This window comes from Desmodus rotundus, chromosome 6 (genome assembly GCF_022682495.2).
Source record: "Desmodus rotundus isolate HL8 chromosome 6, HLdesRot8A.1, whole genome shotgun sequence".
Lineage (NCBI taxonomy): Eukaryota > Metazoa > Chordata > Mammalia > Chiroptera > Phyllostomidae > Desmodus > Desmodus rotundus.
The window spans coordinates 6,573,639-6,597,444 of record NC_071392.1 but is presented as its reverse complement, the minus strand read 5'-3'; the positions used below and the strand labels follow the sequence as shown (position 1 = coordinate 6,597,444).

Here is a 23,806-nt window from a genome sequence, read left to right as displayed (position 1 = left end):
CGATTGCTCAGCCCAAGAGTGTCAGACAAACTTCTAAGGAGAGGACCATTGTCACGTTTTTCTGACTTTGTGGGGATTGTGGCATTTGTCAACTTAAATAAAATGTGTGCATCACTGTGATTTGTTTTCTCATTCGAAGTAAGTATTCAGGTTTGTACCTAGTTTTCTGTTTATAGTTTTGGGGGGTGTGCGTCCTTGGCAGCCAGCCAGCAGCCTTCCCAGGAGGAGCCCTCATTCAGGGTCGCCAGTGAGGCTGGGTCAGTCCCTGGCACACTGAGACCCTGCCCCTGCCCCTAAGCCTAACCAAGATGCTAATGCTAACCCTAACCCTAACCTCAACCCTTCATAACTTGCCCGATATGCTGGATTTCTCATTTGTTTTTACAACAATTAACCCTTCAAGGGCACGATGCTCCCTTGCTTGGAATGGCACCCAAAGCACTTGATTCAAGCTCATGTGTGGGTCAGCTGGCGGGGAGCTGAGCCCCGCAGCTCACAGAATCACACCGTCATGCAGATATGTACCTAAAGGGGAGAAAACCACTGCAAAGATGCTGCTTCGGAGAGCCCTGCGAATCTGGGACAGAGCAGCCCCGACAACACGCTTCCGTTTCCCGAAGCTCCCAGGAGTGCACGTCCCTCAGGGACCTAGTGTCCCCCTTGGTCTCCAAACACCTGTTCAATCTGGGGGTTGAACGGATTCTCCTTTCCCAGCACCTCCGGCCACTGGAGCTGCACCTTGTCCCAGACCCCGTCAGCCAACAGCTGCAAAGCCACCTGCGGAGAGGAGTGAAACGCAAATTACAACCAAGGAAAGAATCGACCAGCGAGGTTCCCTCTGTTCTCCGTGTGGTGGACGCACTCTGGGATGGTCCCCTGTGATCCTCACCTCCGTGTCTCTGTGTGCTCCCCCTCTGTTGCTGAGGGTGGGACCTGTTACTTGGTTCTGACCAACAGAATACGTCGGAGGTGAAAGGCTGTCACCAGAGTGATGATGTGACATTATGTAAAACCCTGCTCTGCTGGCAGTGTTCCTCTGGAGAGTCCCCGGGCTGCATCGCTGCAGGAGGAAGCCCACGTGGCGAGGGGCTGCGGTGGCCTCCTGCTGATGTCCAAGGAGAGGCTCAGTCCTATGATCACAAGGAAATGAATTCTGCCGACAACCCAAGAGAATGTGAAAGCAACTCTTCCTCTCTCTGGTCTCTGGATGAGAATGTGGCCTGGCCAACACGCCTGGATTTTAGCCTCGGGAGACCCTGTGAACTTGCCCAGCTCTCCCGACTCCCAGAAACCCTGAGATAAGAAAGAATCTTGTTAAGCTGCTAACTGAGTGCTAATTGGTGGTTTAGTAACAGCAGTACACTCTCCCAGAAAGCCATTTGTCTCTTCATCTATAGACAGCTCACATTTACTGCAGGCCTAAGGCTGGGGTCTGGGAGAGGAGGGACTCCCAGTCTTGTGAGCGAACTGGGCAGGCCAACAACACCAGCAACCCTGCAGGGGGTGGGGTGGGGGGGCTGAGTCTGCCAGGGGCAGGGAGGGGACAGGTCCTCTCAGAAGAGGGTGACAGCTGAGCCGAACTTTCAAGGAAGGGCTCCCCAGGTGGGTCACGTGGGAAGCAGTGCGAGGTCGGAAGACACGCCCTGTGTGTGCAAGGGCTCAGAGGTGTGGTGAGGGGTGTCACGGTGGGGGACCGGCAGGTGCCTGGGCCATGAGGCTGGACAGGTAGCCGGGGCCGGTGGGATTGGAAGGAGCTGTGGGTGCAGAGTGGGGCTGGAGGCCCCGGAGGCCTGTGTCTGGCCCCCATCCCGATGCTCATTCTCCGGTTACATTGCAGTCCACCACCAGGTTGCTCTTCATGCGCCATGTTAGCAGGATCCAGTGTCCAATCCTCTGGCTTGTCTCGAACATGCTTTTGATGAGCAGTCTTCCTCTGCAGATAACACCCTCATTCAGTTCGCAAGCGGGGCCTGGCCAGGCCTGCAGGCCCCAGCTGGCTCGGTTGGCACCGGGGCTTTTAATGCTGGGATGCAGGAAATGCGATTGCTGGTGGTCTCAGAGGGGGTGCATTGTTCAGGGGGGATGCATGGGGCCAGCCTGACTTTGTTCAGGGCACGTGGACGTTGGTCCCACAGGCAGGTCCTGTGCCCCATTCCGACCGGCAGACCTGCCTGCAGCCTGTGTGGCTTGGGAGTCCTCTTCCACCTGCCAAGTGGGTGGGCTAGAGAGAAATGGTCAAAAGGCTTCTCTGGGTCTCAGTTGTGTTCAAGGCTTAGCGGTTGTTTGGAAAAATGAGAACTGATTGAGTCATTGCATTAAATATCTCCAGTGTATTAATGTATTCCTGAGCCTGCTGAGGTGGACCCCAAATCCCAGCCATCCAACCCTGTAATCTTGGTCATATCTGCGTGGTGTCTAACATACCACACCCCCCCCCCACACACTACGTACATACACCACACCCACCCACTTGGGCTGACTGTCCAGCAGCCATTTCTGGGAGGGTCTGACCATCTCGCACTCCCAGCGGTCAGGGCCTTTGAAGACAGGGGACGGGCCTCGAGGCTGTCTTGCCTGCTCTCCCCCACACGGGAGGCTGCTGCCCGGTCTGGAGAGGATTACGGGTTGCTTTCTTTGGTTTATGGGCTCTGAGCTTGATACCCACACGCTGCCTTCCTAACAGTGGTGGGGGGCCAAGGCTTTGTGATCGCCCACTTCCCTGTCTAAAGCGATGAGGCAGGAGACGGGGTGCGGAGGAGAGGAGCGGAGTTAAAACGACAAGAGCTCAGACTTGAGCATGTGGTGGCCATTTAGTTTGAGAGCCATCCCCATCAATGGGCTGTCACTCCAGTGGAGATTAGAATATTTGAGTGTGCATTGCTAATATCGCGAGTCTAAAATGAGAGTGGCATTGTTAGTACTAAAGATTTATGATAAAAAGACCCACTTGAATCAGTCATTCCCTTGGGAACTACTTCCTGAGCACCTACTGGGTGTTGTCCCAGAACCAGCCTCCTCTCGTAACTCCCACCCTACACGGCACAGGCTGGGGTGGGGGATGTGTGGGGGGACGTGTGCTGCCCTCCTTCTCTCTCCTGACTCCATATGAGCTCCTCCCCAAATGCAGGCAGCGATGGTGCTCTCTCAGTCACAGTCTAAGATGGTAAAGCAGCGCCAGTTCCTTTGAGGAAAATTAAAAAGGCAAAAGAGCAAAAAGAGAGAAGCAGAATGGATAAAAGTCCACCTGCAAGTATCACAGAGAGAGACGCTACTAGCATCGGGCACAGAGGCTTTCTGATGCGCACACACACACACACACAAACTGGGTCCCTCCCAGTATCATTGGGTAATCCCTCCTGTTGAGGTGTAATGCACATGCAGTGAAGTGAACTCCAGTCGGTACACAGTCCCGTGAGCGCTGACAAGTGCGTAGCGTGGGGTCGTCATGCCCATAACCATCTTTAATCTGCTGCTATTTACTTGGCTCTTATTACAAACATATTTCCGTGTCACTGAAGGTAGATCGATGTCCCTGTTTTCACTTGGTGCACTGCATTTCATCAGATGGGTGCACACTAATTTATTTTTCCCATGCAGACTTTTGCCATGCCTCTCCCTAGCACTTTTCATCAGGACTGGGGATAGAGACAGTGTCCTCCAGCCAGTGCACAGTGGGTCGGGGGCGGGGGTTCAGAGGCTGCCTCAGCCACTCATCCTATGGCCCATGAGCATGGGATGGACTCTGGTCCAGCAGAACCCCGGCGAATGCAGGGGTTCTGGTTTAGTGGGATCTTCCGGCCCTCTGAGCTAGGCCCTACGGGTCTCTTCCTTTGTTGTGGACTCTTGCAGGGCCCGCTGACAGGGCCCAGACACCTGCCCCATGGGCGGTGCTGGTTTGTCCAGGCATCACCGCCATTTCCAGCACGTGTGGCCCTTCTTCAGGTACATCCATATCTGCCGGTCACTGGCACGTCTCTGCAGGTCCCCCACCCTGGTGCTTCTGTGGCACATGGCCACCTGCCTGTCTGCCTGCTGTTGCTGCTGCTCAGAATGCTTCTGGTGCCCGAACCAGGTGGGGGTCGCTCATCCAAGGCAAAGGCTCCTCTTTGAAATTTTCACAGAAGGGAGGCAGAGCAGGGTGACTTAACACCCCCTTGGCTGATGGGAGATTTTGGTGAAACAGTCCTTTCCGTTTTCACTCAACACCCCTGATCTTCCCAGGACTCAGGTGTGAGTTCATAGAGAGGGGAGGAGGCCCTGCTCCCGTTTTTTGATTGGGCCCTTGGTGACAGCCTCCTGATGGCTTTTAGCATTTCTCTCTTTCTGATAATAACTTTTACATTGAGCCACATGTCCTTGCTTAACCATATTTGTACTTATCTTTAATGTAAGAAACGCCCAAACCTGGAGAGAATTTTTATAAGATTGTATGTGCATCTAACTGACGACCATTGTCGGGGAGCAAGATCGCTAATGCTCCAGGGAGTAACTTACACTCCCTGGAGTTTGGCAGTTCCTTATACGGACAAACTCCGTATAAGGGCATTGGAACTGAGGGCATGTGAGCAAGATTCTGTGAGGGTGGGAGAAGGCAAGGTGGGGATGAGGTTACAGGGTTGTTAGCAAGATTCTGTGCTCTCTCGAAGGTGGTTTCACTCACATCAGAGGGGTGTTAACCTAGATACACAAGGACAGTGCACAGGTCGTGCTTAAGGGCAAGAGAAACCTTTTACTGAGAAGTTATACGCTGGGGTGTGACCTGCTCAGTTAGGAATTTGTGATCAGATCCCCCTGCGAGGTTACTTCCTGTAGAATGCCTTTTTGTCCACATTATGGTGAATTCTTTCCTAGGGGAGTCCCTGGTTCTCCCAGCAAATGCACTACGTCATGCGGGTCCACCCCACATGTTTGTGAGACACACCCAGACAGGATGGAAGCCCAGCGCTGGCCGCAGCTGGACGTTATCTGGCGTTCCTCCACGCTCCCACTTCACAGGCTAATTGTAGATACTTTGCTACAGAAATAGAGCTCTTGAGTCAGCCAACCACAAAATCAAACCCTACAAAGTAGCCACCTTTTGGTAATATTTTTAAAGAAGGAATGTAATTCAGAGCAAGATTATATAGTTTGGGCCAAAAACTTTTCATGGCTTGACCCCTGTTCCGTTGGACCCTTGCTGAATTGAACTCCAGGATGCTGCAAAACCAAAGTTAAAAATCCGCCCTGAATCTATCTTTCCTGCAGGATGCAGGCTCCGGGCTGTCAGGGTAGGATGCTATTCATCACCTTTCCACAGGGCGGGCTTGGCTTGGCTTCTCCGGCCTCTTCACTTGCCCGGGAACACGGTCTAGGGGGATCCTGACCACTTCTGGTCCCCTGAATTTTAAATTTGTGAACTTCACCACCTGACTGTGGTAAGGTGTACACGACACTTACATTGAAGGCTCCAGCCCCTCTGTGCTGATTCAGTATCGGTACCAACCCCACTATTGCTTGTTGGTACATAAAGCAAGCTGAGCGGACCTGGTTCCTGGGGAGTGGACAGGGCCAGCTGAAAGTGATGGCTGTTTGAGGGCTCCCTGGCCCCTTGTCACTGCCAGCATAACATCATTGTTTTTTTGAGGGACCCTGCAAGTCTGTCCAGGAACTTGGGTTTATTTGTCTCAACAGGGGCTTACCTGTTGAGACAAATAAAGACCTGGAGGCTATAAACTTATTTAAAACCAGTCCACTGAGTATATATCTTGTCTGCTTCACGCAGTGTACAGGGTTCAGGGCTCAAGAGAGGGGAGGGGATTGCCGTCACGGGGAATTTCTTGCTTACGGGAGGCTTCTAAGAAGATGGTTTGAGTTGCAATCGGCACTAGAGAGGAGAGGAGGTTGCTTCGCAGAGAGCTGTGTTGGGCAAAGCCGCTATGACAGGAGGCGTCAGGGATGTTTAGCTAGGTGGTCGTGGGGTAGCCGAGGAAGCTGGTCTTCACGTGTGTCTGTGGCTCTTCCAGTGTTTCCTGTTTCCCGTGGTCTGACTTCAGGCCAAGAGATCTTCTAAGTGCGTCTTCAGATGCTTAACTTTGCAGAGATATTGAGAAGCGGCTGTTTGAAAGGCTTGCTGCACTTTGCACCCGTCACAGATCTGAGTCCGGGGTCCTTCCGATACCATCTTTCTTCCCTAAGACAGAATTTCTTTGCATTTTTGCCAGAAGTCCGACTTCTCTTCCCAGCTCTCTGCTACACCCGCTCTCACCAGAGTCATCTATACTCTCTCCTGGGCCTTCTTCTGGTGAGTTCTCCTGTGAAGAGCCGTGATTCCCGCTTTGCTGTAGCCACACCAGTATAGTCCCTCTCCTTTGACTGTGGCAGGACCTGTCACTTGCTTTTAATGGTGGCCCCTTATCATGAACCAGCTAGGAACTGAGACCCTCAGTTCAACAGGCCTCAAGGAATTAAATCCCACCAATAAGCATGTAAGCTCAGAGGCAGACCCCTCCCCAGTCTAGCACACGATGAGACCCAGCCCTGGCAGACGCCTTGCTTACAGCTTGGGGTAGCGGGGGACACTGGGGTGGAACACCCCACTAGGCTATGCCTGGGTTCCTGGCCACAGGAACTGTGAGATACGAAATGTGTGCTGTTTTAAGTACGCTGTACGCAATAGCCAGTTAACTAAAACACTCCTCAGTCTTAATCTTCTGGGATCTTTACTTTCCTTCACAATTTGACAACTTGGGCCAATCTCATCTCCGCAGATGTCTCCAGCTCTTCACTAGAAGCTGGTGGTTCCCTAACCTGCCTCCAGGCCAGACCCCTGTGCTGAGATCAGAACTCATGCGTTTGGTCCAATGACCGTTTTGAGAGTCCCGTCTGGATACTGTGCAGGCAGCTCAAATTCAGCGTGTTCACATCTGCTCCTTTGGTTGAGTTTCTTGACCTGGCAGCTGTCACACCTTTCCATCTAGCCACCCAACCCCGTGAGTCATCCCTGGCCTACCCGCCAAATCCCACCAGTCGGCAAGCCTGGCACTTGAACTTTCTCCCTGCCCCCCTTACACTGAAAAAGGCGGTTCCCGAAATTCTGGTTCTACATCTCGGGATTGAGATTAAAGGCAAAACAATTGGCAATCTGTCTATTGGGAATTTTTCTATGCTTGTTTATTTTCCATAAAAATATAAGCAGAGTTTCGATAGTGAATATACTTTGGCTCAGAAATTAGCAGGTATAAATCATAACTTTGAACTATGCAACACAGCCCATGCTCACATCTATTAAACTTGTCTCCCTAAAATAATTGGAGCAGCTGAACCAGTAGTAAATACTTGATACTTCCTGCTTCTCGGTCAGGGTTTTAGGAGAAAATAGGCCAACACAGCAAAGCCTGGTCCCCTGCTGGAGGTGAGGGACCTCCACTCCAAGTCTCTGCCCCTCTACCCCTCTGGCCCTCTGGCCCTCCTACCTGTCTGGGTGAATGTGGCTTCTTTAAGTTCTTGGTTGTTGGATTTCCACACAGCTCAATTTTCTGACAATTCTGGGTGATATTTGTTTTGTAGTGTAGCTGTATTTTTTGCTGTAGTTGTGTGCGGAGGTGAGGCATGTTTCCCTATGCCTCCATCTTGACTGGAAGTCCTTCTTTTAATATTATTTTTTAATAAGACACATCATAAGTCAGTCCAGTGTGTGTAACAGCTGAAAGGGGAGCTTCCCTGGCTGCAGCCAGGGTAACGGACGGGGCTGAGGCAGGAAGGGACAGGGTTCTGCTGTTGGACCCCCTTGCTTCCCTCTCACAGGGCCCTTCCTAGAAGGATCCGTGGAAGAGATTTCTCCCAGGGCTCCCTTTCAGGAAAGCTTGTGATTTTTTGGAGTGAACTTGGCATCCTGCATCCTATGGAGGCTGTGGCTTATGCCCCTCTTTGCCCCTGAAAAGCCCAGAGCTGATGTTGCAGGCGCTCACTGACATCTCTCGGAACTTCCCTGCACACGTTACATGAAGATGAATTGCAGACATTAAGTTAAGAAGCCAGGTACCACTTCTCCCTTGTTTTCCTTTCACTCAATTTTCACTGTATTTTTATTAAATCTTCTATTAAGCCATGTGTGTGCATTACCTTTTTAAATATATAATAATTATGCATGCCAGAAATTATTTATGGCCTGCATAATTATATTAAAAAAGGTAACAGCCTTGGTTGGGGCATCGTCCTGTACACCTGAGTGCGTGGGTTTGATCCCCAGTCGGGGTGCGTACAGGAGTCAGCGGATTGATGGTTCTCTCCCTCTCTCTCAAGTTAATAAACGTATTGTCAGGTGAGGATTCCAAAAAACCCAAAACACCTAACGGGTAGTGTTCAGCAACCACCATGTGAGTGCGCTCACCTCGTTGGGGTGGAATCCATCGACGGGCTCGATGAGCTGCCAGGGCTGCCCGCCTCTCTGTTGCCACTTCTTCATAACTGCAGGGCACACACACAGCCAGAGGGTTAGTGACATGCTGCCACCGCAACAGTCGGAATGCAGGGACTGTGTGCACAGTGTCATCAGAGCCACCCACTGCCCTCCTGAGCCTGACCACCCAGCCTGGCCGCCTGGGTCGTTATCTTGGGCTCGGGGCTTCCTGAGCAGAAATGACCTTCCCATTGTGTGATTCGCTTTTTTCCCTGACTCAGGAGGAACGCTGTGAGAATGTTGTGTGACTGTAGTTGCACAGTGAGGAGAGGCAAGCGCCTGAATATTCGACACCCATTTCATTCCCTCCTGTTGCCCAGCAGCCAGTGGGATGAGATTGTAGGGGCAGGACAGGAAATCAAAGGTTTCAATGTTGCCTCTCATGGGCTGCCATTGCCAGATGCTGCCTGGTGTGGCCAGACATCACCGTGAAAAATCATACAGTTCGTCTGAAATGTAATTATGTAAAATTATCTCAACATCACAGTAGGAGTGAATGGGGCTACAGAGGAAAGAGTGTGAGCCCCAAAGTGATGAAAGCAATAAAACTGTCCTTCCACAGGCAATTTCAAATCTTAGACAGCCTCCAGCGACAAAAATGTGAAACCTGCGGCCCCCTGGGGCGGCCCATGTCCTCACTCCCCTGACGTCTGGACAGGGGAGCAGGCAGAGCTACAACTCCTCTGGTTCGTCCCTCTTTACCCCACGGGAGACTCAAGGACGGGTGCCTGTGCCCTCTTCGTTTCTCCCTCTCTTGCCCCAGGGGAAGCAATGGAAATTCTACAGGGGGCTTTGATTGGACAAAAGAAGCTGGACTTCCCCAGAGCCGAATCGATATTATGCTACTTTTATAATTAGTCCTAAGATCACAGCCTGCCATCCCCACCTGCTACCCAGTCCCTGTCCCCAGAGGGGCTGCAGATCCTGCTGTCCTGCTCTGAGCTCAGGAGAGAAACCCTGCTGGTTTGCAGCCCTGCACACGGGGCCTCCAGTGCCTGTTGGCTTCCCCCTGGCAGGACGGCTGCCACAGAGACACTCTTTTATATTTTGCATCTGGGTTTTATGGGAGGTTGTTGGAAGCAGCAGCTGTCGGAAAGTGGCCTTTGCGTTTCTCAGGAAGCTCAAATCGAGGACAACATCCATTGTGTTCTCCACATGGAGTCCCGAGGGAGACATAGCTTCGTGCTGGCAAACAGCGCACCCCGCTGAAGGAGTGAAATGTGTCTGCTCCGCTGAAGGGAAGCTCAGAGCCGGAAGGGTGCTGAAACCGCAGGAACACCTGTGCAGGCCGATTCTGCCCAGCCAGCTTGCAGACCTCAGCGCCTGCCCCTGGCGGTCGGTACCCTGCAAAAGGCTTCCCTGGGGAAGCTCGCCTGGCTTTGTCTTCATGTGCCTGGCTGCTCTGCTTGTTTTCGAAGGGTAGACCTTGGAATCAGACTTTCTGCTGCAGGTTCAGCTCTGGCTGCTCTGCCTTTCCCCCTGGACCTGACACTTCACAGCTCCTGCGGGTTGTGGCCTGGCCTCCGTGGGAGCGAAGGCTGCTGCAGCCCGTCCCTGCTCATCTTCCCTCCCGTGAGGGGTTCAGCTCTTCTTTCTCCTCCTCGTCAGTGAGAGGATGGGCCAGTTTCCTACTCTTTTTTCTACTTTATAACTTTATGCTGACTCTCTGAGCCACCTCCAATCTGGACAGTAAGTGACTGTTCAGGGAGCACCAGGCACTTAGAAGTCTTTCTTCAAATGCCGAGCCACCCCGGTCCCAGTCCTCTCTGTGACTTCAGAGGTAACATGGCTTCCCTCCTGTCTCTGCTCCTTTACTTCACCCATGATCTCACTGTACTTTCTGTCCTTTCTCTTGCTGCTCCCTTTATTTTGAGGGTGGTTTTACCTTATATGATACAAATGTTAAAAAGAGAAAGAAAAGAAAGAATGAAAGAAAATCCCAATTGGCTGTTAAATTCCCAGGCTAAGACGAGAATGGGACTGAGTGCAGTGCAGACCGCAGACAGAGCCTGCTGAAAAGCTGCGGAGTTGCAGGATAAAACGTGAAGATTGTATTAAAGACATAGGCCTGAACCGGACCACCCCCATAGCCTCTTAGGACACTTTCTGTCTCGCCACATTTGCAGAGAGGGTTGGGTGACAACTTGAATGCAAACCTGTGACTTCACTGGCCAAGAGAAAATTCCAAACAGAGTGACAGCGATTGGGAAATGTGGGACACCCAGAGCAGGAAGCAAACTTAATCCCTACTGGGGACACACAGTTTCAGCGAAGATCGTATTCCTGGAGAGAAAAGTTTACCAGGAGCCTGATATTAAAACGGTCAGACTTGCTTACACCTGAGTTTTCCTCTAGGGCAATTCAATTTTGGCACCTAGGCTTAAAGTCAGTCTGGGCTCTTTCCATTTTGATTTGAATTTTCGGTGTGCACCGCTAACAACCACACTAAAAATCCTGGCCCTTAGAGAGAAGCAGAGATGATGATAGATGTTACACCTGATGGAATGAATGAACATAATTCAGCCATCAGAATTAGTGACTGTTTTCCAAAATGAGAAGGGATGGTCATTCTTATTCCCCTTGGAGCAACTGAGTGATCCCATAAGGCAGGGATTCTGAGAAGAAAACTGTGCAAGAAAAGCATGAAGGAAAGAAAAGGGATATTGATTTGCTAAGTTTTGCTAGGTAGCGGGGTACGCTTCAGGGTGGGGGCAGTGGGAAAGACCCACATTTTGTTATGACCATACTCCCTCAGTTCTAAAGGACATCAGTGACAACATATTCCTCCCTGTTCCCCCACCCCCTTCTCCCCCTCATCAGTTGGGCATCACGAGGGAACCCAGCCTTTAGAAGACCTGGCTCATATGGAATACTCTGATATGTACTAAAGGACATGCCACAGGTTACCAAGGCTACGATCTGCCTTTTCACAGTGAAAAGCATCCTTTTCACACACGATCGCTGTGTTGGCAAAGGTTACCGGTCGCCACGTATTTGCAGACATCAGTATTAACACTTAGAAGTAGAGTCAGTAACACAGGCGAGAGTTAAGGTCTCACTTACATTGTGACGAGTGCAAGACAGAGTGACACTTTCTAGTTTGCACGTCTCAGGGTGAAATTTTGCGGAAAAACTGCAGTGCCAGGAGGTGGTCTCTGCTTCTTCCCTGAGTGGAGGTGGGGGGGGGGTCTGCAGGGGTAGCAAGGTTAGTTGGTGGTTTTCCTTCCCACCTGTTCCTTCCCTTCCTATTTTGAGTTGGGACCACGATTCAAAATAGGTAAACACAGGTCTCTCGGGGTTTGGTCACGGTGTATTTTCTTCACCTGCAAAGTCGGTGAGACTCTGCTAATGACCAGCTTCTCAGTGAGCAACAGAAAAGGCGGAAGGAGGTGCATATAACACTGGGCGGTTCCTTGATGGACAGCAGCTCTCAGGCATTTGGAGAGAGAGATTAGAGTCCTGCTCGGCACCAGGACGCCATGGGTTGTTTTTCTAATAGCTACATCAGGGATCTAGGGATCAGGTGTACCCCGAAGGACTTGCCTATGGAAGTGGCAGATGGCGGGCGGTGTTTTCCAACGGTCAGTGTCAAAGTGGCACCTTGCTAGCCAGGTGGCATTTTCCTTCCTCTCTTTGGGAGGTGTGGCTCAGGTGAAGAGAGAGGACATTACCCCCTCCGCTGCCCTTCCCTGAAGGGGGGAAGACTTGCTAGCTCTGTTTCGTTCATAACTAGTTGGAGGGCGAGTCAGCAAGAGGCAGAGAGAGCCTTGGGAGGTGAGCGATTGATCACTTCTCAGGGCCGGCCTAACCGAGGCGGTCAGAGTGGAGAGCAGGTCGCTCCCGTGCCCACCCGCAGGGGACAGGGCCCGTGATTGCGATGTGCTCTGTCGTGATGCTACTGTTGGCATTTAGCTAATTATTCATGGGAGACGGGAGCAAAGGGGACTAGACATCGAGCTTCATAAAGTGGGGAGCCGGAGCCCGCTCACCTCCCCAGGATGCTGCAGCTTCTCACGCCCCAGGGGACCACAGCACCGCTGCTGTGAGGACAAGAGAGGGCCAACGGGCACTGAGGTCACCAGTGGGACACCAGCCAGCGCTTTGGTCTAGACCCTTCAGGAAGACACAGACCATGCTGTTTCGTTGACAGCTGTATTCCCCGCACCCACCCAGAACATGAGTGGGACTCAGTAAAAGCCTGACGGCTCACTGGGGCACTATGAAGCCCCAGTTATTAAATTTTTACGTGCATGTGGATCATCTGCGGATTGCACTAAAATGCAGGCCCCCAGGCCCCAATTAGGAGTGGGGCCTGGGGCTCTGCATTTATAAGTAGTCCCAGGTGGAGTGGACGTTGCTTGTCCCAAACCACACGTTGAGGAGCACGGGTGTGACAGAAATGCTACCCTGTCCTAGGGGTGAGCAGCACGCCAGGCACGGCTCTTAGGAGGATCACACGTTATTTCATAGAATCTCGGCAGAGATTTGTGATGTAGACGTGGTTCTCTCGTTTTCGCATCTGGAAGGGAGGGTTCAGAAACGTTCCGGGAGTTGCCTGTAACCCCCGGGATGATGCAGCACAGAGCTAGAGGCTCCCTCGGAAACCAGAAAGTCCCCTGTGCACGGTAGCTGTTGTTATGTTTTTAATAACTTTATCTATATTCCAGGTTGATGATGATCCCACATCACTCGGCGGTGTGTTTGTTTATAGCAGGAATTCATTAGTGAGTCTCCAGCTCTGCATTTTAACGAGAGGCTATTTATCAACCTGTCCCTCCCCCTGAGAGAAATGCGTATCGCCTGGCCAGGAAATCTAGTTAAGGGTGATCGGGCTTGTTGAAAAGATGTTCGGAATTGAAGGACTACAGTCTGCAATGCCAAGCGTGTCAGCTGATGTAATATTTGATAATTCGTGAAGGCCCCTCTGCCTCACCCCCACTGCTTGGAGGGGCAGTGTTGGTGGTGGGGAGGCAGAGAGTCATCTCAGGACGAGAGATCGCCCATCCTTTGCCTGCTCCATCAAGCTCATCATCAGCGTCATCTCCAAGGACAGTCAGTCTGCAGGATGCTTTTCTCTGGGACAACAATTGCTTAGCAGTGGCAACGGGGCTGGGAGGATTAAAGCCCATGAACTCTAATTTTTCAGAGTCCAGATGGAGGAGAAAGCCGTCGCTCCGGTAATCGTGCCTGTTTCTTGTGGCCACTCCTCAGTGACCTCCGTGCCTGGACAGAACACCAGCAGAGGAAGACTGATGCCCTGTCCCGGAAGCTGGGATGGGGGATGTCCATGTTGCCACAGGCAAATCTGAGGTCCTTCCCACAGTGACTCTGATTAGTTTCTTTCTGCGTGAGGCCTGGGATCCACCTTGTTGCTGAGTCCCTGGGGAGTCATTTCGGTGCCCACCCTGACAGGCACTGCCTCCGCCCTCAACCTGGTCACGCTTCATCTTACTTCGTGGGTCAGGGTGGCCGGGACAGGGCCTGCCCAGTCTGCTCCCTGCTGGCCTACATCCCCCCAGCTGGGGCCGGCTGTGAACATGGCTGCTGCTTTTGTCTAGTGCCGTTACTGGAAACCAAGCAACACTTACCTTCTTGGAAGTCAAAATCCAGGTAGAAAAGGTCGAAGTTCGGAAATTTCTCGGTGGCCGCGATTTTTTTCAGCATACCGGAGAGTTGTTTTGCTCTCTGAATGCAAAGGGAAGAGGGAGAATTCCGTGAAATCTAGACTTTCGTGAGCCCGTTGAGGCAGAGCAAAGAGATGGGTGGTCCCCACCTCCAGTCCCGGGCGCAGAGCAGCTCCGCACTTTAAGTTCCATTCATGCACAAATGGCCAACCAGTGTACAAACTGTTAAAATTCATTAGCAACCAAATCAGCGCAAATGAAGGTAATAAGACCCCGCGTTCCCCTGTGGGGTTGGTGAAGACAAGATGAACAATCCCGATGAAGTCCAGGAGTGCCAGGGGAGAGGCGGTGCAGAATGTCAGTTTGTTTAACCTTTCTAGAGAGCGGTTCAGCATGATGGAGCAAATCCTTAAACGTGGTACACTCTTCGACCCGATAATTTTTCTAGAAGTTTGTCTTAAGGAGATAGACCTGGTGCACAGAGACACACACGCTCAGGTTCATCACAATGCTATTTATCACCGTGAAAAATGGGAACCCTTCTATGTCCGACTGCGCGGGATGAAATAAATCGTGGTACGTGCATATGGCGTGTACTCCAAAATGACGGCAAAATTACGATGAGGAGGAATCACTCATGCAGGTCAGAAGGCATAAAACAATCTGTGTATTCTGACATTATGGACGCAAAAAACCCAAAATACCTATCTATGAAAGTAATATTGGAAAGACGTGTACACATTTTAACTCCAGGTAGTGGGATTTGGGGTGATTTTTTGTTATTGTTATTTGTGCTTTTTAAAAAATGTTCTCCAAGGTTTTAAAAAATGGAAGTATATTTGTAAAAAATTTTGTGAAATCTTTTACAAAGAGATTATTCACGATCTGTGAAGGAACTGCATGGCCCATAGGTTTCCGTAGGGAGAGGGGAAAGCTCTGGACGGCCTGGTCCTCCTTGAACTTGGGAGAACTCAGCCATAGGCCCTCACCTTACTCACTGCTCTTGGCCTGCACAAACACGCCTGCGGCCGGCTTTCAAAGGGGCGTGTGTGTCCATGCATGTGTGCATACGAGAGAGACAGGCACACTCACAGAGACAGCTACTGACAGACATAGGAGAAGCGACAGGTTTAGAGGGGACAGAAGGAAGGACACAGGGCACCTCGCTTTCCCTCGCCTCCTCAAGCCCCCCGCTCCGCCCCCCCCCCCCCAGAGTTTGATGTCTCCATTCACCAGCGTGCAGGCTGCTCCTCTGCCAAAACCACACCCCCCAGCTGAAAACACCACGGCAAACACAGGACAAGGGGGATCAAAAATGTCATCAAAAGGCCTGTGACAGCCCTACCTCGGAGGTGAGGGCCCGGAGAGTCCTGTTGGAAGACATCCAGCCGTGGCAGGGGCTGACCTGAGAGCAGGAAAACAACACTTTGGTCACAGAGAACCGCGCGGTGCGAGGGGAACGTGGCTTCGGGACAAGTCAGTGGCCACTCACCTGAAGACAGCTGAGGAAGGAGTAGAACTGCCTGTAGGTCACGTCCGCATTCAGCTGGCCTGGAAAACAGCGAGGGCTGCTATGTTGTCTGTGCTCAGATGTGATGGCCCATGGGGACCCTTATGGGTGACCCTGCCTCCCTGGCTGAAGGCTGGCACTTCCAGGAACCTGCCCTGATTTTCCAGTTGGCATGGCCCTTGAAGAACACCTGTGCGTCCCTTCTTTCTGAGCCCCCAGAAATTCAGAGCCGGAGTTTGGGTGGGGCCTTAGGAGCTGACGTCTTTCTCCAGCTGTTGGCTGGGGCGAGGGCAGAGCCTCCCCTGTTCTGGACCCGGGAGGATCCAGAGTGGAGGATGGGAGGGCACATATGAACCAGAGTATCCCTCACAACGGACTCTGCGAGCATTTCCTACCACTCTCCTGGTGACGGTATGAAATGCCCAGTTTCCCGGAGGCACCGAGAGAGTTCAGGGTGGTCGTTGAGAAATCCTCATTTCTAAGTTACGACACAATGTTATCAGTTAAGTTATGAAAGGTCTGACCCAGTTATTCACGGCGAGGCCCAGGCTGGATGTGGCAAGTGTCTGAACGGCAGAGGCTCTGCCGTTTGGAGAACTGCAGGCCTCCCCACCTGCTTGGACAGCTGCTGGAGGGGGCAGGCCAGCCTGCTAGGTCCCTGCATGGCCCAGTGAAGCTTATTTATTGAGCCCTAAGTAGCAGATGTGCTCCATCCTCATGTTCTGGTGCCAGTTCAAAAGGCACCTACACGTAAAGGCGACGAGCGCCCAAGGTGAGGTGGGCTGGAGCCTTTCTAAACATCAGTTGCAGACGCGGGATCTGTGGGGTTTATTTCTTCTCGCCTCTCACGTCCCCCCCTCTTGCCCCCTCGGAGCACACCCACCCCAGAGGTAGTTCCACTTCCGTGCTGTGGCTGAGACACGAAGTCCAGGCTCTCCCAAACCTCAGGGGGGAATGACTGATGTGGTATTCATTAGCACGCCTCTCACGCTCGAAAATATAAAGGAAAATAATAGGCCCCATCTTGGAGCGAAGAGAAAGATTGGAGGTGATGGAGCAGTCTTATTTTTCACTTATGCCTCAGATCAGTTAGACTGAAAGAGAGATTCAATTTTCTTGTCATGGGAGAAAAATATATTATCTCTCGGTGTGCCTGAGTGAATCCCAAGGCTGGGAAACCACAGGCTTATTATCGCTGTTAAAAGTCGCGGTGACGCACTGGCTGTCCTCTGCTCCCGGGAGGTGTCCTTGTCTTCACATACTCAATGAATCCCAAACCCCTGGCCTTTGTGTCCGTTTTCCGGAATCAACATGGAGCCCCGAGCTCCAGCTTTCTCCAAGATCCCATTTCCCAGCATTGGGCTTCTTTTCCTCTTTTTTTTTGTGTGTGTGTGTGTGTCTGTAGTTTTTGTGATTTGTCTCCTTTCTGTATGTGTCCCTGCTTGTCTCAGCCCAACCCAGCTGCAGGGTCCTAGACCTTCAGCCCCTTCTCTGTACCGTGGATCCTCCCTGTGCCCCAGGGAGCTGGCTCTGCTCCCCCACCTCGGGCCACAACCTCTCTTCTGCCCCCTTGTTCCTCTGTTCAAACTGTAGCCTGGTAATAAACCTCAGATAGCTTGGCTGGGACCCTGATACCCGCTTGACCCCGATGAGTCCCCTCTCCCTAAGAGGCATTTTCTCCCTTGCTCCCCTACTCAGTGGCCAAAGTCTTTTTAACTTGGGGGAGGTGACACCTTAGTGCAACCAGAAGCAGCACTCCTGTGCTGTCCCCCTTCTTACCTCCTTGCCCGGGTTGCTCTGAAACCTGGAAGGACTGGCATTGGTCCTCCCCTGGTGCTGGGACTCCCCTGCTGGCTCCCCCTGGGGGGCAAGCCTGCCACGGTCTTGTTTCATACTGCTTCCTCCCCCCACCCCTGCAGGCCTCCTGCCGTGGTCCCAGCATGCACCTCAGGGTGAGACCACAGGCCTGCCCTCCTTCTGAGGCTTCTCCCACTCCCTGTCCCGTCCCCGCTGTCCCCTGCCACTCTGGCGCTGGCTCCCACTGGGCCCCATTGATAAAGGGAAAAGCCCAGTGTGAGCAGGTAAGTCTGCTGAGCAGGATAAGGGCCAGTCAGGTGTGGTGACAGGCAGCTGGGAAACCTGCATCGCGATGGTCCCTTCTCTCTGGTGTTTCTGCCTGTGTGAGGGTGGGGTGGCTCTGGTGCCCATCACGGGGTGGGGGTGGGGCCAATTGGGAGTGCTTGCACTGGGCTTACGGTTTAAAGGAAGAAAAAAAGAGTTCTTGTGGTCACTGTCGGTCATTACTCTTTCGTTTAGGCATGACTGTCTGTCCCTCTTCCCCTAGCGGCCGTTTTGCCCGGAGGAGCCCTGGTGTAAAGGCTGCTGCCCTCCCTCCCCGCCTTGGTGCAGAGGCCGGGTCTCTGGCTCCCTGGTCAGAAGGTGCATCTGGTGCAGAAAGCTGGTCAAGAACAACCAGGCCAGGCCAGGACCGTCCCTCAGTGTCCAGGAATGAAAAGAGCTGCGTGTGTGTGCATGGTGGTGGGGTGCAGAGCCAGGGGCTGGCCCCGTGGACGCGCTGGGTCCCTCTGAAGCTAAAAGGGCAGCTTGCACCCCCCACTGGCTAGAGTAGTGGCTTGTGTCTCAGTGTTTTGCAGATCTCTAGGGCAGGGCCTTTGGTGTTCGTTTAATGCTGGGACCGTCACTGAGATTTTAGGCATCATAAAAGCCTAGTTTCCACAAAGAGCTATCACACTTCTGTGAAATACCATCCAGGGTCCTACTAACCCTGGCAAAAACACATTAATTCAGGCAGTGAGGAAGCCAGTAGTGAAATACAAGGTATGCTACAATGTATTTTGGAATACTTTGTGTTTTGGGTTGAAGAGTGATCAGGGTAAAATGAATGTGTGGCTGGTGTTTCGTGGCAGGGGTCCTTCAAGGAAGGCCCAGGTGCCCCCTCAACTGTAGCCAGTGACCCCAGATGCCTTGACCGGAATGTGATCCTGCCGGACAGCACCCCGGATGCCTAGGGCTTGGACCGGTGTCACTGACACTTGGCAATTTCACAGTCAGGATCTACGTTCCGGTTTTCCCAGAGGGATTGTCCTTGCTGTCTCCTCTGAGAACAAGAGCTCCACCTTAGTGTGCTCTTTACCGGACAAGGCACCTCGCGGGGTCTCGGGCATATCTATGGAAAGACCGCCTTCCTCCTAGACTGTGTCCGAGAGGACTTGTCACCGGTCAAATCTGGCCTTTCTCGAAAAGTCCTGAGGATAGCCCTGGCCGGATGGCTCAGTTGCTTGGAGCATTGTCCTGGGCACCAAAAAGTGTGTTCTATCCCCAGGTGGGGCACGTGTGGGAGGCAACCAAATGATATTGCTCTCTCATCAGTGTGTCTCTCTCCCCCTTTCTGTCTAAAACCAATAAAACATTTCCTCGGGCGAGGACTAAAAAAGAAGAAAAAGAAGATCTTGAGTGTGTAGAATTAGGAGGCTTACTCTCTGGTAATTCCTCAAAAGACAACACGTCCTTCCTGGGAGTTTTGATTTCTGGTGGAGACAGTGGGGCTGTCCCAGCCCTCGGGGGCCAGACACTGACTGCATTGTGACTCTCCCACAGGGCCGACGGAGGCAGGTCCTGGGGGTTCATCTCTCCCTCCTCCTGGCAGGAGTGAGCTGGGAACCTGTGCTTGTTCCGGGCCTCCATTATACCTGCTGAGCTGAGGCTGTGGCATTTAACCTGGTCTTTGCCGATGGTCAGGCTGAGTTCCTGCCTGTCCTACCGAGGCACAAGAGCCTGTATTACTGACCCGGGGTAATGCCCCAGCCCCTTCTGCTCCCTGAGCTTTCCTAACCCTTACGGTGGCTACCTAAGAGTATTCTCATCATGTTTCTAGGCTCAAAGACAGAGGTAAATGGAACACCCCTGTATTTGCTGATATACCCTTTAGCACAGGGCCTTGGCAATCAGACAAGGGTGTTGTTCTGCTATTGACTAAGATGAGAGCCATCCCAACCTAGGCAGAGCAGCCACACCCAGAGGCTGGCCCAGCATTCGCCTGGGAACAAAGATCCAAAGATTGGATTTGCAGCAGGAGCAGGCCACAGGCAATGCGAAGGCAACAGCCCTCTCTACAAGCCTCTTGTGTTAGGGGAGCTGTGCCCCTGCCAGAGGAGGAAGGGGCAGGCTGGTAAGTCCTGCCTACTCCTCCAGTCTGTCCGCCAAGGACCCTGGTGCTTCGCTGAGGAATTCATCCTTTATTGCCCATGGCAACCAGGCAGTGGGGATAATTTAGGAAATGAATAATAACTTAAGAACATTAAATACATTTTTGAGGGTTTCATCTTTCTCCCTAATTGGATTTTTTTTAAAAAAAAAACAAACAAGGGTTGTTTGTATAGAACAAACTGGTTGCATCTTTTCCCTTTTCCTCTTTTATGCAGTGAAATGCTGGTGCGTGATCAGCAGTTGGAGAGAGGCCATCTGAGGACAAGGCAGAGCCCAGGGCTGAGTTTCTCAGCCTTGAACATTGTTGGCTGTGGGGGGCTGTCCTGGGTGTGGTAGGGTGTTTAGGACCATCCCTGGATTCTACCCAGTAAATGCTGCTGGCACCCCCTCCTTCAGCTGTGATAATGGGTGGGGGTGGGTGGGCTGCCCTGAATGAGAACTGGTGGCCTCCCTTCCACGTTGCAGGGGGTCATTGTTACGTGGTGAAGTCCAGTGACCAGTGTGGTATGCCTGAGAGGATTTCTAGAAGCGGTTGAATTGGAGTTCATGGAAAGAGACTGGAATGTAAAGCCAGAAAACCCCAAGTCAAGTCCATATGGATAGGACGCAGTGAGTTGGAAATACACTTCCCCTGTCCCCAACTTCCCAGCCCCAAGCATTGCTGCGTGTGGGAGAGATTTAGGAATTGGAAAACACCTCTTGGGGGAGCTGCAGTTTTCACAGTCAATGGCTCAAAGAGACATCTCGGCCCACCTGGTTGCCCCTCCTGCCTCCACGGGGGCCCAGAATGGAGTCAAGTTCTCCAACGTGTGATCACAGCATCATCTCTACGGGGCACAGTCGAAGCCGTGTGAACAGAAGGAATATGCTAGATGGTGTTTTCCTTGGATTACAATGGTATTTATGGCCCATTTCCTAACTGCAGAGGAAGTGACCTCAGTCTCATCCGTGAGAAGCCTGGAATGTGGGGGTCTGCTCTTGACCTCCCTGGAGCCCTTTGAGAGCTGGTAAAAGGTCCCTGTCCTTTTCCTGTGTGGGGAGGGGTAGGGCTCCCGAGGGAGGTGTGTGTGTGGGAGGGATGGGGGGTGGTGTGGATTGGCTTAAACCAGAGTGCAGGAGGGGACAGGAGGTGGTTGAACAGACACAGAGAAGTCATATGTGCAAGGGAAAGAAAGGTCTCCTGCGGAGGAACCAAGGAATGAGCTTCCGGTCTTCCCCCTCGAATGGCTCACCTGGCTCAGCTGCTTGGACCTCCAGCACATTTGACCTTGGGCTCGTGTAAAGGGGGGCTATCGCCATACCAGGGAGGCGGTGGCCCCTTTGATGAAAGACTGGCCCAGGTGCTGTCAGTATGGGACTGAGGAGAGGGCCCCCCTTCCCCGCATTTTCTCCCATAACACTTATCCCCCTCTGCCATGCTTTGGGAATCTTTTCACCACTGGACTGTAAGCCCTATGTGGGCTGGGGCTTTCGACCCTTATGTCTGTGTGGGTCACTCAGTGCCTAGAGCACGCCTGGCACATCACGGCACTTAATGTGTTTTTTAAAAGGCATTCTCCTCCAAAACACAGAAGGAAGAGCCGTGCTACCCCCAGCTTGCATTACGAGGAGTCACACAGCATTCGGTAAGCTACCGACCCTCTCTGAGCCTTCCTTTTGCTCATCTGTTCAATGGAACGACTAAAAACATCGATCTCATGGGGTGTTCTCAGGATCGGCATGGCAACCCTTCCTAACGCAGATTACTACTACTTTTACGACATAGTGCATCTGGAGTGCTGGAGAGGCTGTTAGAAGTTTCTGGGGGTCTCTGAAGCCCTTCAGAGCCAAGGACTCCTGAGGGAGTGTCACAGTAGGGCGCCAAGTCCAGTGGAGGACTGCAGTCCACAGAATTCGATCTGGCCACCAGGGGGCACTCACCATTGAGAGTCTGAGAAATCCTGCCCTTCCACTCCATCAAGGCTTTCTGTCTCCTGCTTGGGCTTCATCAGCTCATTCCTGAGTTCACCTTCAGTTAAAGGAGTTTCCTCACTTCAACTCTTACCTTTCAATTTGCCTTAATTCTTCATTAAACATTTCTGCCCTTCCTGGCTTTAGATCTGCCTCTGCCCATGTTTGGATACTGACCTTCAGTTCCTGCCCTTGGGGCTGCTCCCTTTTATCATCTCTGATCCATGGACTGTGAAGGCCTTTGGGGTGTGCTCCTATATTATGGGAACTGTATATATTGGAACTATGTATTCACTGACATTGTTAAAGAGTAAAAGTAGCCCTGTTGAGCACTGGCCTGCAAACCAAAGTGTCACCGGTTCAAATCCCAGTCAGGGCACATGCCTGGGTTGTGGGCCACGTCCCCAGTAAGGGGGCACCACACATTGATGTTTCTCTCCTTCCTTCCCTTTCCCTCTCTCTAAACATAACATTATATAAAATCTTAAAAAGAAATTAAATAGTAAAAGTAGCTTCAAAGCAATACCGAGAGGGTGATATCTGTCGTGTAGGTTATCCCAGAGAAAGGTCCCGTCTGGTAAGCCGTACAAAATAACATGGCTGCCATTCGGCAGGTGGGAATGTAGATACTTCAGAGTCTCCATGACCTTGGAATAGAATCTCTCAGGAGTGGTCATTTCTGGGACTGGATCAGTCTTCCTGTCGGGAAAAGAAACAGAAAATATCTTACCAGATGACAAGGCCAGATGACAAGGATAGGTACATGCAAATTCTGAAGTTCCCCCCAACCCCACCCCACCACGTGGTGGTAATTGGTGGTATTTGAAAAATATTTCTGGCTTCCTTGTGGTGTGGTTGGGTGGGCCATGCAACTGGTCTGGAGCATGAGTTGTGAGAAGCGACATATGTCATGCTTGGTGGTATGAGAGTGTCTAGAAAGCTCTTTTTCTTTGCCATGGATGTGGGCAATGTTCTAGACAGCAGTTACGTCACTGACTCCTGGGACAGAGTCACATGATGATCTTTGATGCACATATTGTGTGAATGAGAAGTAAATGTTTGTTGCTTTGTGCTCCCAAGATTCTAGGGGCTGTTTGTTCCTGCGGCATAACCTCACCCATCCCAACTGACAGACACAGTGAATGGAGTCTGTACAGATTATTATTTGCTGGGCGCTTCAAGGTTGCGACTTGGTCTTTAACACTTTGCACCTGTATTACAGCGAGGGAAACAGAATGTCACTGAGAAATGAAGTTGCATTATGTGCCCACAAGATGCCCTTCTGTTTGACACTGAATCTGAACTTCCACGAATCTCCCGACCGACTGCTGTTTCAGGCTGCCCCTGCGGTGCTCCCGCCAGCAGGCAGTTCCGTTTTGCACCGCGGCTTTTCTCTTCCCGGTGCTGCTGGTGCTCCGTAGAACATTTGAAATTTTAAATTATATTTTTCTTCTTGTTTCATAACAGGTAGTGAGCACAGAAAATGAAAGTTTTGTAAGTAGCTATAAAAACATCGGCCTAAAAATCAAAGCATTTAAGACAAAGATGGAAATCACAAGTGAGCTGAAAGAAATAAACTTTTAGTTTCAAACAGGCATTTTTTGAGCTTAAGCTGGATGACTATTTTTCATTTGGTTTGGCAAAAAACAAAATAAGGAATGCGCAAATGTCTTTTAGAAGTACCTCACTGATAGTTATATTTAAATTTCTTCCTTTCTTTCAAGCTGTGTTTCAAAGGCAAAGTATGAAGAGAGATGCTAGAATATGTGTTGGCTTTAATAGGTAAACCTATTATTGTTTGTTTGTTTGTTTGCTTGCACAGTTGACTTTTGTACACACAGGATCACCTCAAGTTCGAATGAAGACACTAACCTGCATTGCCCTGGGATCGTGGATTTGCTTAGATTCTCATTTGCCCGTAAGGCTCTGAATGGCCTGACGTTAACGGAATGAAACAATGATATATGCTGTTTTCTATTTGAGTCCTCAAATTCCAAACTTGCCGAATGACCCTAGAATGGGTAGAGTAGCTTCCCTCAGAATGTGATAGTGTTTGGA

General features: G+C 51.5%; 1 protein-coding gene across 3 annotated transcripts in view; it reads right to left on the bottom strand.

Annotated features, from left to right (window-relative positions):
• Positions 1–513: 513 nt before the first annotated feature.
• The window catches only part of AOAH (acyloxyacyl hydrolase), a 146,211-nt gene continuing 122,918 nt past the window's right edge, over positions 514–23,806 (bottom strand). For all 3 annotated transcript variants that reach the window (XM_024563089.4, XM_071221640.1, XM_045197439.3), the window contains 6 exons: positions 22,275–22,447; positions 15,554–15,612; positions 15,407–15,466; positions 14,026–14,122; positions 8,369–8,445; positions 514–777 (listed from right to left, as the gene is read on the bottom strand). In XM_024563089.4, the coding sequence (XP_024418857.2) occupies positions 649–777; positions 8,369–8,445; positions 14,026–14,122; positions 15,407–15,466; positions 15,554–15,612; positions 22,275–22,447 (595 nt within the window). In that variant the 3' untranslated portion in view covers positions 514–648. The remainder of the gene's footprint in view (positions 778–8,368; positions 8,446–14,025; positions 14,123–15,406; positions 15,467–15,553; positions 15,613–22,274; positions 22,448–23,806) is intronic.